At 35.3% G+C, this 15730-nt stretch overlaps 1 protein-coding gene and 1 pseudogene across 1 annotated transcript; one reads left to right on the top strand and one right to left on the bottom strand.

Moving 5' to 3' along the window:
• Nucleotides 1-216: 216 nt before the first annotated feature.
• LOC137827749 (somatic embryogenesis receptor kinase 2) lies at nt 217-7266 on the top strand. The gene is made up of 11 exons (XM_068634040.1): nt 217-892; nt 2299-2431; nt 2552-2623; nt 3247-3390; nt 3560-3631; nt 3718-3789; nt 3867-3979; nt 4401-4532; nt 4616-4957; nt 5715-6109; nt 6623-7266. Exons 1-11 carry the CDS (start codon nt 808-810, stop codon nt 6935-6937), a joined length of 1875 nt encoding a protein of 624 aa, XP_068490141.1. The 5' UTR covers nt 217-807; the 3' UTR covers nt 6938-7266.
• A 2649-nt stretch (nt 7267-9915) lies between these two features.
• Nucleotides 9916-14952, bottom strand: LOC137829000 (enolase-like; annotated as a pseudogene).
• Between the last annotated feature and the right edge of the window lie 778 nt (nt 14953-15730).

The following is a 15730-nucleotide window of genomic DNA, read 5'->3' on the forward strand; positions in this document are numbered from 1 at the left end:
TGTAAGTGTGAATTTGCATGATTCAAAATGCAGACCCATTTAAAAAGTAATTCACTTTATTAAAAATAAAATAGTATTTAATTTGGGGGTTATTAAAGCGGAAGTAAAATGAAGGGAAGAGAAGGAAGAAAGCATCTTAGAATAAAAAAAGAAGAAAAGAAAATGGTGACGTGGCAGCCCCCTCAAAACAAAAGTAATGTTGGGCCCAGGAAACTCACTCGCATTTTGACCAAAAAACGGGGTTTTGCCCCTCCATGTTAGAGTCACGTCACTTTCCACGATCTCGCGCGAGAGCGTTTTTGACTGCGTTAGGGCAGCGGGTAGCACCGTTCGGGCAGCTTCATTTTCCTTTCTCTATCTATCTATTCTACACTCTCACTCCACGCCTCACTCAAAAAAGATAACAATCTTACACTCTCACCAGCTGACAGAGAAAGAGAGAGAAAGAGAAACAGTATCTGTGTTTTCCTTTCCAAGATAGCTAGAGCGAAAGTGAAAAAAAGGAAAAAGAAAAGCTTTTTATTTTTTCATAACGTGAAGAGAAGGGAAAATGTTTTGATTCTTCTGGTTTTTTAGAGCTTGTTTTGTGTTTCTGAGTTGGAGTTTCTGGAGCTGTCGAAAATTGGTATATTTTGGTGAGATCGGGGTGTGGTGGGTGGTAATGGCGGAGATTTGGGAGTTAGGGTTTGAGTTCATTTGAGTTTGTATTGATATTGGTGGTGCAGGAAGAGTACTGGGGTGGTTTTGTGATGGTGTATTGGGGTGGGAGGTTTTGTTTGGATCTGAGGTTATTGAGTACATAGGTTGATGGAGAGAAGGTTTATGGATTTAAGTTTCATTTGTTGGGTATTGTTGATTCATCCACTATGCCTGATTTCTGCTAACATGGAAGGTTTGTAATGTTTGCAAGGAGTGAAATTATTCTGTGTGATGATTTATTTATGCCTTGTTAAACAAAATGTGAAAGAGGGAGCTGTGTTTAAGCTTCTTTGGGCTTTTGGTTCTTTCTTCCTTGATTTTATTGAGTTTGGTAAAGGAGATTCCTTTCTTTTTTGTTTCCTTCTTGGATATGAAGGGGTTTCTGTATTCATGAAGGAGATTCATGTTGTTGTTAGCACTGCTTTCTTTGGATGTTTGATCATTCTTCATTCCCTTAGCTTGTGAGTTTGTAGAAAGGATGTTGTACAAGGGAACCTATGGAATCTTTTTTGTCGTTGTTTATTTTGGTATAACAAGTCCTCAGAGATTTTTCTCGTCTTAATTGATGAGTACCATTTTAAGACAATGCCTTCTTGCTGGCCACCTCTTCCGCAATTCTAACCATGTACTGAATTATTACTTGTATGCGTAGTAACAGTGTCAATCATGGAATGTGCCCGACCTTCATGATTACGTTCACCTCTCTTCATGTCAAAAAATTCGTAGTTATTATCTACTACACGTTGTAGAATATAGGCTCTGCAGTAATCTACCAGACTCACCAAAACGTGCCCGTTTTTGCGTGTCGTGTTGCATTAACTCGCGAACTTCCCTATATTTTTCAATCCTTTTTTTGTGCTTGAAAGTGTTTTGCTCCAACCAAAAAGATATGTTGTTGAAGTGTATTTTTTTGTGGGCGCTCGTGTGCCTGTCGTGTTGCATTAATCAGTGAATTTATGTATTTTTTAATCCTGTTTTTGGTGCTTGAAATGTGCTCACTCGAGTTCCTGTCATGTTGTATTAGTTAGTGAGTTTCTCTGTATTTTTCAATCCTATTTTCGTGCTTGAAGTGTATTGCTCCAACTCGAACCTATATGGTATCTTCTTCAAGTGTATATTTTTGTGCCTGTGCGTGTTCCTGTCGTGTTGCGATTACTAGGTATTTTTTGGTTGTATTTTTCATTCCTGATTTTTGGGGCTTGAAACGCCTATTGCTCCAATCTATGTACATGCTATCTTATTGCAATGTAATTTCTGTGCGCATGTGTGTGCCTGTCCTGTTCTTTATATATTCAATCCGGTTTTTTGTGTTTGAAGTATATTGCTTCAACCTACATGGTATGTTCTTGAAGTGTATTTTTCTGTTTACAGGAGTGTGTCGTGTTGCATTAATTAATGCTTGAAGTGTGTTCAATCCTGTTTTTTGTGTGCATGACGTGTATTAGTTCAACCTATGTGGTATAATATTTTTCCTATGTGCATTTTCTAACTACCAAATCATGTTACTTTACTACTGGAAAAAGTCATTTGTGTGGATTTGACACATGCTTATTTTGAATTTTAAAGTACCTGATTGCATGTTCTTGTGCTTTGAAACAGGAGATGCTTTGCATAGTCTGAGGACTAATTTACAGGACCCTAACAATGTTTTGCAAAGTTGGGATCCCACACTTGTCAATCCATGTACATGGTTTCATGTAACATGCAACAATGATAATAGTGTTATAAGAGTGTAAGCTGCTTGTTCCTCGATATCCGTCACACATATGTTAATTCTGTCTGAAGAGTTTCTTTTAACTGAGGACGACTTCTCTAATGGTTGCTTGTGATCTTTACTTTGTTCTGATGTCAGTGATCTGGGAAATGCTGCTTTGTCTGGTCAACTTGTTCCGCAGCTTGGTCAGCTCAAGAATTTGCAGTATTTGTATGTTATCACTTGATTTGATATTCCAATGTTTTTTTATTCTTTTGAGTTTAATTCTGTATGGGCATTGTTAGTGAAGTGACAATTATTACTTAAATTTCCTTATTTAATTTGGACATGTGATTCCCAAGTTGGGTCATGATGTAATGGGGTCTTGGTTTTTGAATCTTCAATATCCAGCTGGATGATTATGTCGTGTGTTGGCAATAATATGTGGTTTCTGTTCCTTTTCAGCTGGTTTTTATAATTCTTTTAGACTGCTAGACTAGGTAATGATGCTTATCTGTGTACTGCTCAGTTGTTTGAATGGAATGATTATTCATACGAATATAATTACGAGGGAACAAGGTATTCTACTGTTTAAATTTGCTATGCAAGTCAACCTAATGGATTGATTTTTTGTGTGTTCGGAAAACATGAGAAAAAAGAACTTGTTTTACGTTTCATTTATTCCAATTATCTCTATCCTTTACTTCTTATGCAGAAGATGGGGTGCTCCTGAAACTAATTATGGAATTTCCACGAAATATTTTAATTTTTTTGACATATGCTTATTTTACTAATATTGATTTAAGTATTGTTTATCTTCATATCGTTTTGATGTAAATTGTTTTACATAATAGGGAACTTTACAGCAATAACATTAGTGGCCCTATCCCAAGTGACCTGGGGAATCTTACTAACCTGGTGAGCTTGGATCTGTACCTAAACCGTTTCACTGGCCCAATCCCAGATTCATTGGGCAAGTTGTCAAAATTGCGTTTCCTGTGAGTATACTTGTTCTAAATATGCTCTGCGGAGATTCCGAATTTTTATAATGTAAATAGCTATTATTTTTCTGTTGAAGGGTAAAAGCTTGTTATGGTCTTGTCAATCTTTTGTATCAGAATATCCGTATGGATCTTAATTCTTTTCTCCTATTATGTCTAAGGATAGTCGGCTTAACGACAACAGCTTGTCAGGTCCTATTCCCATGTCGCTGACTAATATTACTGCTCTCCAAGTTCTGTGAGTACTACTAGTACGCAGTGTATTTCTCTCTTTATTATTGGTATGCAGTGCTAATATTTTCCCTCAATTTATGTCAAATGTAGGGATTTGTCTAATAATCATCTATCAGGAGTGGTTCCTGATAATGGCTCCTTCTCGTTATTTACTCCTATCAGGTTTCGTACTGAAGTTTGTTTTATTGTCATGTTGGTTCTGATATGCATGTGTTTTCTGAACGTGCTTCCTATTTCAGTTTTGCAAATAACTTGGATCTATGTGGACCCGTTACGGGGCACCCGTGTCCTGGCTCTCCTCCATTTTCTCCTCCTCCTCCTTTTGTCCCTCCTCCTCCAATTTCTGCCCCAGGTAATCTTCCTTCTGTTGGAATTGATCTTTTAGTTATAAAGCTGGTGATTTTATCAAGCTCATGGTGAGGGCTATTTCAATTTTTTACTATAGAGGTGGCTTATAGTTGCTGACCAGTGACCATCATTCAAACGTGTGTGTGTGGATGAATATTTTTAGTCATTCTATGGGACTGAATTTGTGTTTTTTACTTATGGTGTTTAAGATTCAAGTATTTTATATAGGCATGTTAAGTTCTGAAGATTAAAATTCTTTATTGGCCCATTTGGAATTGAGAATCATTGGTCAGTCATACCTTCTAATATCTTCAAGATTTGGGTGTATTGCTGCACCTACATGGTTTATATTTGTGCACTAATGTTTGTTATATTAAACATAGAGATGAAAGAAACAATGATGATCCAACATTCCTCTATTTCAGGAGGTAACAGTGCCACTGGAGCAATAGCTGGAGGAGTTGCGGCTGGTGCTGCTCTATTATTTGCTGCACCTGCAATTGCATTTGCCTGGTGGCGTAGAAGGAAACCACAAGAATTTTTCTTTGATGTGCCTGGTGAGCAATCCTTGAGCAGTGGATATAACAGTTTTTGAACTTGTTTAAAGAATATAATTTGACTTGATTGCATATGTTTGCAGCTGAAGAGGATCCTGAAGTTCATCTAGGACAGCTTAAAAGGTTCTCTCTACGAGAACTGCAAGTTGCAACAGATACTTTCAGCAATAAGAACATTCTTGGGAGGGGAGGATTTGGTAAGGTGTACAAAGGACGGTTGGCAGATGGTTCACTGGTGGCTGTTAAACGGTTGAAAGAGGAACGCACACCTGGTGGGGAGCTTCAGTTTCAGACTGAAGTAGAGATGATTAGCATGGCTGTGCATAGAAACCTCCTCAGACTACGTGGGTTTTGTATGACACCAACAGAAAGGCTACTTGTTTATCCATACATGGCTAACGGAAGTGTTGCCTCATGCTTAAGAGGTAGATCTTCGGTTTCATTCTTTTTTGCGGTTGTTCAAGTCCTTGATTCTCTTATTTTTTTTCATTCCTTTCTTTGCCCTCTGCCCCTCCCCAACCTGCATGGAACAGGGTTCTCGTTGTCATACCATTTCACCCAGAGTTCTACTTTAGCATAAGCTTATGAAAGTAGTATAGTTGTTGGGTGCTCAAGCTGTGGCATGTTCTATTGAGAATGATGAAAGAAAATGGAACAAGTTATGCAGTTTTCACCTTTAATTAGGTCAAAAGTATACATTTACCACCTGTGGTTTAAGAAGGAACCTGTAGCTCTAAAAGCCCAAGAAGACTTCCTCAAGTCTAAAATCTTAACTGGTCTTAGCTCTTCTCTTAACTTCTTAATGTCACCTACCCATTTAGAGCCTGGGATTTTGGACATCTTTATTTTATATTGTTTAACCAGGTGTTAATTATCATTAACTTAATTATTAAATTTATCATCCTTCAGCTTGGGAAAAAGATTCTTTATTATTTTAATAGGCCATTTATTGGGAAAGTATATTCCATAATTCCCATGCTCAAAGTGAAAAGAGACGAGATAGAGTAAAGATATAAGAAACTAGGCTGTTTTATGGAAATTGTATTTTTAGCTTGATTGCCAAACTGGAAGAAATCCCAAGGTGTGCGTAGTGGCACACATTCTGTGCTTGAAGTAAAATATCATTGGCCCAGCCGCGCATACTGGTTGTATTCTCATTCATTCTATCATTCTTTATTTTAGAGCGTCCTCCACATCAAGAACCCCTGGATTGGCAAACTAGGAAAAGAATAGCTTTGGGATCTGCAAGGGGTCTGTCATATTTGCATGATCACTGTGATCCAAAGATTATTCATCGTGATGTGAAAGCTGCAAACATATTGCTGGATGAAGAGTTTGAGGCTGTTGTTGGGGACTTTGGATTGGCCAAACTCATGGATTACAAGGACACCCATGTGACAACTGCTGTAAGGGGCACAATTGGGCACATAGCTCCTGAATACCTATCCACTGGTAAATCTTCAGAGAAAACTGATGTTTTTGGTTATGGTATCATGCTTCTGGAGTTGATCACTGGACAGAGAGCTTTTGACCTTGCTCGGCTTGCAAATGACGACGATGTTATGCTGCTTGATTGGGTATGTTCAGCGTAAAAGTATATCTTGTGTTTTTGTTATTATTTATCATGCAGTTAATTTCATGCAATTCCTGAATAGCCGGAGTACCTGTTTTTTGTTATATTTATTGTTAGGAATTGTGTCCATCTATGATGCGCATTAGATGTGTAATGCATATGATATATATCTGATATGCAAATATGGTTATTTCTTAATACAGTACATGTTCAGGATGCACTGTAGTATTTAAAACTTGTAAACAATGAATATATAATACTGCGAATCCAAACTAAGAGCACTGTTCTTCTAAACACGATTCAGAATATTGACATTTCTTTATTCGGTAAAGTATGCATTTGAGCTATGCCAAAAGAAGAATCACAAGTATTCAATTATATTTTGATTTCTGTTACTTGTTTGAGTAGTTGAGAATTATCTGCTGATGTATTTTTCCAAACCAAGCTTTCTTCTATGTTTAAAGTTCCCTTTTCTTATTGTAATGTATGTAAATCTAATACAGCTGAATATTTTCAGGTAAAAGGACTCCTGAAGGAGAAAAAGCTTGAAATGTTGGTTGATCCTGATCTACAAAAGAATTACATAGAAGCCGAGGTAGAACAATTAATCCAGGTTGCACTGCTCTGCACACAAGGTTCCCCTATGGACCGACCTAAGATGTCAGAAGTGGTGAGAATGCTGGAAGGTGATGGCTTGGCAGAAAGATGGGATGAGTGGCAAAAGGTGGAAGTTCTCCGGCAGGAGGTGGAGCTGGCCCCTCATCCCAATTCTGACTGGATTGTGGACTCGACCGAAAATCTGCATGCAGTTGAGTTATCTGGTCCAAGGTGACCTTGGCACAGTAGTAAATTAAGAAGAAAAAAAGAAAAGAAAAGAATGGATTTATTTATGACTTATTTTTTAACTATAAAAGTTTTCTTACCTTTTTCCTTTTTGGTTCCTTCAAGTGCCATATCCTCCTGATTACATCTCTTGTAAGTCCGCTGCATTATATTCATTTACTTTTGTGCATAGGGATCGCTTTGTCAAGTTGCAATTTGTATCATCTGCTGCATTTGATGAAGTGATGTTTACTTAGATGAAACAATGACAGCTTAATCTTTTTGTACACCCTTCTTTCATACTCCTTCAATCTAAAGTTTATACCCTATCTCATCTTATACTAGTTTTGTATGAGTTGCATTTTATTCAGATCGGTTGTTGCTGAAAACCTATATAAAATGTGGATTTTATTGAGGTTTTTTTCCAAATAATGGCCCATGCTTCTGGATTTAACCAATTATGGAAATAGTAACATTGACAAAAATTTGAAGCCATGATATTGGGAACTGGTCTGTAATACAAAGGAAATTTTCTTCTGACAAGAAATTTTTATTTCTTGTAAGAATCTCATTGAAAAAGTGTGTTTCACATCAAGTCCACCTTCTAACACTCTTAGGAAACTAATTTTTTTGGGAATGATTTTTAACTAAATCTATTTCAAAAACATTTTAACTAGCTTTTTTTACAAAATTATTTTCATGGAAAGTTAGAAATGTAACTTTTCCCAATTGAAATGAAGGTTTCAATTTAAAGATTAACATGTTGCCTTTTTTAAATAACTTAATATCTTCAGACACATTTATGTTTCATTTCCCTTATCTTTTAAATGTTGAAAAAAGGAAATTAAAATCTTCCTACAAGTGACATCCACACAGCCTTACAGTGACATCCACACAGTCTCACAGTTTCCCCTCCTTAAGTATATATTGCATTTTATTGTTATATATGTAATTTATTTCAAATAATATTTCTTAAGTCTAGTCAATTTAATCTATGTTTGATAAATAATTTAATTTAAATTGACACACCATATCAAAATAACAGAAATAAAGTTAAATGTTTTTTTATTCCAATACCTTATTTTCTTTGTTTTTTCCTAAATTACAAAGTCTTTATTCTTCTAACATTGAATTTCCCAAAACCTCCTTGTAAAACTATTGTCATTAGATAAAACAAAACGGTAATGAATTAGAGTTTAATTTCTGTTTTTTTTTCAAAGTTCACAATTAGATTATTATTTTTTCATCCAAATTATATACACAATTTTATATCAATATAAAATTATTTAACATCTTAATTATCACAATGTATATTTTTTTAAATGTAATATAAATTATTTCATGATTTTTATTTAATTTTAATCTGTAATGTTATAAAATTATAATTTAACGGTCACGAGAATAATATTTGGAATTTTAATTACAAAAATAATTTCAGAGTCAATAAAAACCTAGTAAGAGAAATATAAAACTCTAATGCATGTTGAATATCATGCTGAGATTTGTTTCTATTAAAAAAAATGGGGTGATATCCATAGGTGCATGTATGACATGCTAAAGTCAATTGAAGAACAGGCATGCAGACGACAACATATATGTGTACAGCGTGTGAGATCCAATCGTGTCCATTCATCATGCACGTGTGTTAAGATTAATAATTACGTAGAAAAGAGACCACATGGATGACTGTAATGAAGTTCAATTCAAAGACAAAAATCACAAAACTAGATTTAGTTTCGTTCAAAACTCCAAGCCAACTTTTTATGTGGTGGATACCAAATTTTCATCCAAATCCTTACTGTTCTTCACAATAGAAACGGTAATGAGGCAGTGCATGAACCGAACCAAACTTAGCATAAATAGAGAATCAAATCTCAAAAAGATATTAACTTAATTTAAGTGTGACTCAACTTTATAAGTTTATAAATAAATTTTTTATTTATTTATATATTATAAAATGTTTTTATTTTTAGTTGAAGTATGATCTCTAACAAACCTCATCATGCTGAAATTTGTTAACTCTCGTTAAACTATACATTATAAGTGGTCGATGATGGTCCGATAGCTGGTGGTCTGATAAGTCCAACAAACTCTCGTTATGATAGACTCTAAAGGATTCTGATACATCATTAAGAAGTTCACTTTCAGTGTAATTTTATTTTATAAAACGGGTTTGTAAGATGAAGTTTGTACTCACTTATATACTATAAAATATTTTTATCTTTAGTTGTTTTGAGATTTACAGCAAAGAAAACTTGAGATATCGAGAAGGTGTTTCATATTGGTACCCTTGAATCTAATAGCTGCCCAGCCAATTTTAGGCACTCGTATTGTATTTGAAAGTGGAGGGTCAATGGAATGGTATTTTATGGGGTCCTTGTGTTTCATATGGGTCACTGTGGAAAGAAAGAAAAATGTAATGAAGGGGTGTAATGAGGAACATAGCTCCCACTATACTTGAGAATAGCTGTCTTTGTGGTGATAAAAAAGGGAACACCAACCCTACTTGAGTATGCCCTTGCAGCCATATACTGTGGAAAAAAGGTATCCGCATCCTAGTGTTAAGTTACCATTGAATCGTAGTTACTCATCAACTTATCTTTTAATATTTACTAAAATAAGCTAGTATTTCTTTCCAAAACTTGCATCAACTAAAATAAATAAACCTGGTACAATTTATATCTTTTGCTAGTCCACCTAAGTCTCTTATAAAAAAGTGTATGATTTTCTAAGATAAAAGAGCCCTTAACCAATTAAAAACAAGAACAAATAAAACAAAGTTTGAATAAAAGTAGTTCAGGTACCATTATTGTTTCCAATCTGAGTTTCGCCCAGGTTTCAAGTTATTAATGTCATCAGGTAAAAGAACTTCTGTTTTTGAAAGGATGTAAAATGGATGGAGGAAAAAAGGTAGAACAAATGTAAAAGCGGAACCAAAGTTTTGTTCCGTTTCATTGTGTACAAGATAACATAAAATTGACATCTTAATAGTTCTCAAAATAATTTTAGATCAGATTATTTTCATAGTTGGAGATACATAAATTGACTTAAATCACAGTTTATGCAGTGCAATTTACCCACAAATCACTCTGATATGGTTCTAAAAAATGTTTACAAGACCAACCAAAAGCCTTTTGTAGGTTGAACTCCACTTTGATAAACTCATTCTATCACAATGAATTCAGTCAGGACTAACAACCTCGTTAAATTTGTTGTGCAGATGGAGTAATATCCTTAAAAAGAATTATTCTTTCATGCTGAAACTTCTGGTATCTCCGTTTGGTCTGACATATTCGGGAAAGAGTGCGACACCATGCCCCGGTCGTTTGCGCCAATAATTTATCACCGTTTGTTTCTTTGTGGCAAATACTGGTGGAATTTCAGCCTCACAAACAATCACCAACAAAGACATCCAGCTAGGAGCTGCAGGATCCTTTACCAAGTGATGAAGACCCACGACATTTCTTTGAAGTAGATATGGGTGAAAACCTCCCTCAAATATGTCCCTGCACTAAAAAAATAAGCTCCACTGAAATCTGAAGTTACAATGCACCTTAGCATGCATGTATTTGTTTGAGCCAGCACTATAATCTCCATATAACTTTTTATAATTTTTTACTAAAAGATTGCCCATACAATTAACAAACACTATATGTTCCAAAAAATAAAGAAATATCAGGCATCGGCTATGTTTGTAAGAGTGAATGTATCTGACTTGTATAAACAAAACAATTTTGTGTCTTTGAAGAACCTGATTGTAATGTGTTGATTAAGTATTTATTCAATAATTTCTTCTCGCTCTCTTACACACACTCACTAAACTGATATTATTTAAGCAAGTTACAGAAAAACTAAAAAGAGGCATGATTCATTATAATATGTTCAAAGTTTCGAGCAAACATTTCCAAACGTTCAATTATCAATAACTAAAATCCATGGAGAATTATGGATAAACAATTAGGATTGGGAATAGTTGTGTACCATTTTGAGATTGTATTTAACTTCTTCCTTGGGTTGTCTCCTCGCCAAGGGGTTAACAACCCCCTTTTAGATGTAATATCAGTAAAAGTGATGTTTTATAATGTAGAATATACATATACCACATACTCTGATATTAGGCACCTGTCCTTTTTCCAATCGTATGCATTGAACAATGGGGCAAGGATTTTCCTTTTCAGTCTTCTAGTTATTTAGTCCTACTACTCAGTTCTGAGGATACAATTTGGGCCTCCGACAGCATTCCCTCCTCTCTTAGACCGGAAATCCCCCGTCAATCATTTCCCTATACCAAAAGTATGCACCATTGAAATCTTTTAAGTCACAATGTCCCTTAACCAGAATGTTATATGTATCAGTTTTTGGAACCAGTCCTTTCGCCTTCATATCATCAACAATATCCTTTATTTCTGAAACCCTTCTATCTCTAAGATATGCTAGAATCAAGCAATTGTAAGTCACCTTGTCCGAATCAACTCCCTGATCAAGCATCTGTTGGTGCAAAGACACTGCCTTTTTCCTTCTTCACCCTTTCTTTCTCTTTCTGGGACTCAACGGGAATCAAATCCATTTGTAGCATTTCCTGAAACATTCTCTTCACTTCCGCCATGCCTACGTACCTGCATGCATACATTAAAGGATGAAAAGTCCCAATTGTAGGCTTTATGCCTACCATCTTCATCTTATCATACAATTCAATACATTTCTGAGTGTTTCCTGACATGGCATATCCTGAGATCAGAGAATGGTATGTTACTACATCTGGATTACAGCCCTTGCCTACCATTTGGAGAACCAAATCCTCAGCTTCCTTCACCCTTCCATTTCTCCCGAGTCCATTTACATCGTATTGTATGTCACAAGAGTTGCATCTATTCCACCTTGCATCATTTCATAAAAAATCTGAAAGCATCTTCCAATTTACTTAGTGAAAAACTAGTTTCAATGAGCATATTATATATTTCTGCATTCGGAGAAACCCTGCGACCTATCATATCCACAAGCACGATCTTAGCATCAAGAAGCTTACTATCTTTGCAAAGACAATTTATCAGAGAACCATAGTTGATGACATTAGGCTTTATCTCCGCCTTCTCCACATTAGGCTTTATCCCCGCCTTCTCCATTTCCTTGAGAATCTCGAAAGACCTGACAATGAGTATAAAATGTTAATTAAGATTCCCTGACGGATAAAGATCCTTTTAACTTGACAGCTAGATATTATGGCAGTGATTAGCAATGAGTCGTTTTGGGTATGGTCATTTAAGCTAAAATCTGCATTTGTGAATGTGATGGTATGAAGGGAACGAGGAGGAAGCGAGCTTATCAAGTTTAAACGTCAGAAAGCCTCTTTCTTGTCGACTTAGAGCTATCCAACAACAAATGTTATGCATGCTTCCACAATTGGGAATTATTCACATTCGCTTGTAATTAGATATCTGGTTTCTATCACTTTCCAAATCGAACAACAGTTTGCAATAATAAGCTAAATAATAAAGAGCTCACCTCTTCCTTGAAGTTCAAATCGTATGCTTTGTCTTCCTTGTAGAATTCAGAAGCAGCAACATCCATTCCAATGACAACCTAAGAACATAATAGCAATTTTCAAAGTTGTGTAGAGGAAAACACCTGAAAAGCCAAAGCACCATAAACAGAACTTTGATGAGAGAAAATACAAACTTTGCCTGTGTAGCCAGCTCTGGCAATGGCAGTTTTGAGCAATTCCAAACCTTCCTTGTTTTCCTGAACACTCAAAAGAGCTTATCAGTTACTGGCCAAAGGATGAGCAGGTACCAGAGTTCCATGCATAAAAAGAAACGAGTTGAAAATCATCATTGACCTGAATGTTAGGAGCAAAGCCACCTTATTCACCAACATTTACTGCATCTTGGCCATATTTCTTCTTAATCAGAGACTGAAATAAAATGAGCATAGCCCTTCGTTAATAACTAAGGCACAGAAGTACATATCTACAATCAAGTTGACAAACCATCACAGCATGAAAGCTTTCATAGATAAGCACCAGGCCTAAGAAGCAAACGTTATCTATTACATTAAATGATATCCTAATTTGGCAAAATTTTAAAAATACACGTGGGAAAAACTAAATGGATGTAACATGCAAACTAACCTTCAAATTGTGATATACTTCTATGCCCATCTTCACGGCTTCCTTGAAAGAGGAGGCTCCCACGGGAAGAACCATAAACTGCTGCATATTCATAGTATTACATAATATCAGAAACACATGTTTTGCTTCACCTTCACAGACAGAAAAAGGTGTTTAAAATCATGCCTGCATAGCAAGTTTGTTTCCAGCATGTGATCCACCATTAATGACATTGAAAGCAGGAACATGCAAAACCAACTTTTTGTTACCAAGAAGATTTGCAATGTGCTGCACCAAAAGAATGGAATGCCATGTCAGATATATGAAAACAACAGAAGACCACAATCAAATAAATATTCTATCTTTGTAAGAGAATAATTGTACACAATGTGGTGGTAAAATAACACCTAGCTATCTTGTTAATCTTTTAAGACCGGGTTTCATAAAATTTAGATGGATCAAATATTTTTATTGTCTTTAGACATATCACGTATTTATACAAACTTTCAGGACAGCTTCAGTTACACAACGGATCTGAAGAACCAGTTACATCAAAGATAATCAAATGCCACAGTTTACGAATAATTACCTTGTAAAGAGGAATTTTCAGAATGCTGGCACCGGCTTTGCAGACTGCAAGAGACACTGCCGATATGGCACTTGCTCCAAGCTAATACAGCAACAAAAATGGCATTAGAATTATATGAATCACAAAAAAAAAAATCCAAATATACTCAGCTAAGCACCTTTTCCTTGCACCAACCCCATTGGTTAACAGTTCCATTCCATCAACCTGTTGAACCATTAAGTTGTGAATAGCTGTCTGCTGAGTTAGATCCTGCTCGTCATCACAAACGAGCAAAATAAAAATTAAATCAAGCTAAATAACCTTTAGCAATAGAACTGAACTTCCATGTTACAGGTTCTTATGAACTGAACTATAATTAGCCGAAAAATGAGCAAGTCCTAACTTATGCAATAAGTTTCCTTAGCAACAACATTATTGTAAATTGTAAAGTAAATTGAACCAACCTTGCCAATCAATGCAGGGGCAATAATGCTGTTCACATTGTCAACAGCCTGCATGTGCAAGAAAAGACCAGTTAAAAAAACACACGAATGGATCAATCTAACAAGACAACCCCTTCACACTATTTAGCATACTAACACAAGACTTACCTTCAGACACCCTTTCCGAGGTAATCGGATCCGCCGTCTCTCAATTCAAGAGCCTCGTAAATCCCTTTAAACTTCTAAAAAAAAAGGAGGTCTCACCGATTAATTCGAACATGCAAGCTACCCACAATACATGGGCCGTAGATAAGTGAAAAACTATCTAAATTGTGTCTGAAAAAAAGTAAAAAATAGAAGCTGCCCCAAAAAGAACGTTGTACCGTGCTACAAAAAACACTATGAAATGAAATCATAAACGTTCTTTTTATCAGGCGAACTGTGTGAGAAAATGAAACCAACAACTTTGCAGTGACAAATCGTAGTTGAAAGAAATGAGTGAACTATACCAGTGGATACACCACTTGGAACAGCAGCTCTAGCAAAAGTACCATCGGAGCATGCCAAATCAACCTAACATAGCAACCATCCAACACATCAGAAAAGTTTCTGATAACAAACCAACGCTCTATCTCATCAGATTCAAATTCAGTCATGAAATAATAGAAAAGGTAAACAAACAAACTGAGTGGATTGTAAAATAAAACCATCCGAAAATAAATACATAAATAAAATACCGAGAAGGATTGAAAGAGTAATAACGGAAAAATTAATCGGAAAAGTGAAAATGGTACAGAAACATTGGAAGTAGCGAAACGGAAGAGGAGGAGGAGGAAGTGAACCTCGACGGTTGGATTGCCACGACTGTCGAAGATCTGACGGGCCTTGACGCTCAAGATGGTTGCCATGGATAAGGGATGAGATTGGAGCGAGTTTGAGGAGGCCTGAGTAATGTTTAAATTTCTTTTGTGAAATCATTTTTTAAAAAGTAAACTTAAAAACACAATAAAAAATAAAACTTAATGATTGGGCACAGTTAATGCCAAAACTTTTATATCATTAACTACTAAAAATACAGTGTTAGTACAGTTTTATAAGGTTATCACCGTGAAAAGTTATGATAGATAGGTAATTTATAATTTAATAACAATATAAAATTACTTTACATAGTTAATACATAACTTTTTCTGAAAAGAAAATAAATTATGTAATATCAATATAAATCGATTTCATGTAATCATATATGAAATTTCATATATGATATAAAGTCGTTTGTTTGAAACTTAAAATTCATATCAAAGACTTTTTAAAATTGTTTCCGTATATATGACCGTCAAATTAAACTAAATGAAAATCTTTAATTTAGAACTGAGAATAAAAATGAAAATTGAACTCATGCACAGTCACCTCAATGTCAATGGACATCTAACAACATTAGTTGGGCTTAAGCACGATTAGGACTACTAATTGAAGGTATTGGATTCTAGACCCCATAAAATTAAAAATTCTAATTTTATCCTTTTGAAAATAAATTATTAGTTGTGGGTATTCAATTTTGAAATGAATTTTAAAATAAATTTTATAATGTTAAAGTCAATTAACATTGTATGATAGTCGATCTTTTAAAAGATGGGTCTCTACGCTTCTCTTATGATGTCCTATCCAAATGTTTTGGTGGGGTTGAGA

This window comes from Phaseolus vulgaris, chromosome 7 (assembly GCF_000499845.2).
Source record: "Phaseolus vulgaris cultivar G19833 chromosome 7, P. vulgaris v2.0, whole genome shotgun sequence".
NCBI lineage: Eukaryota > Viridiplantae > Streptophyta > Magnoliopsida > Fabales > Fabaceae > Phaseolus > Phaseolus vulgaris.

Coding starts and splice junctions, on each gene's coding strand:
- LOC137827749 (XM_068634040.1), top strand. CDS start 808: ATGGAGAGAAGGTTTATGGATTTAAGTTTCATTTGTTGGGTATTGTTG. Junction 3,632..3,717: donor ATTACTGCTCTCCAAGTTCT/GTGAGTACTACT, acceptor TGTCAAATGTAG/GGATTTGTCTAATAATCATC. Junction 4,533..4,615: donor ATTTTTCTTTGATGTGCCTG/GTGAGCAATCCT, acceptor ATATGTTTGCAG/CTGAAGAGGATCCTGAAGTT.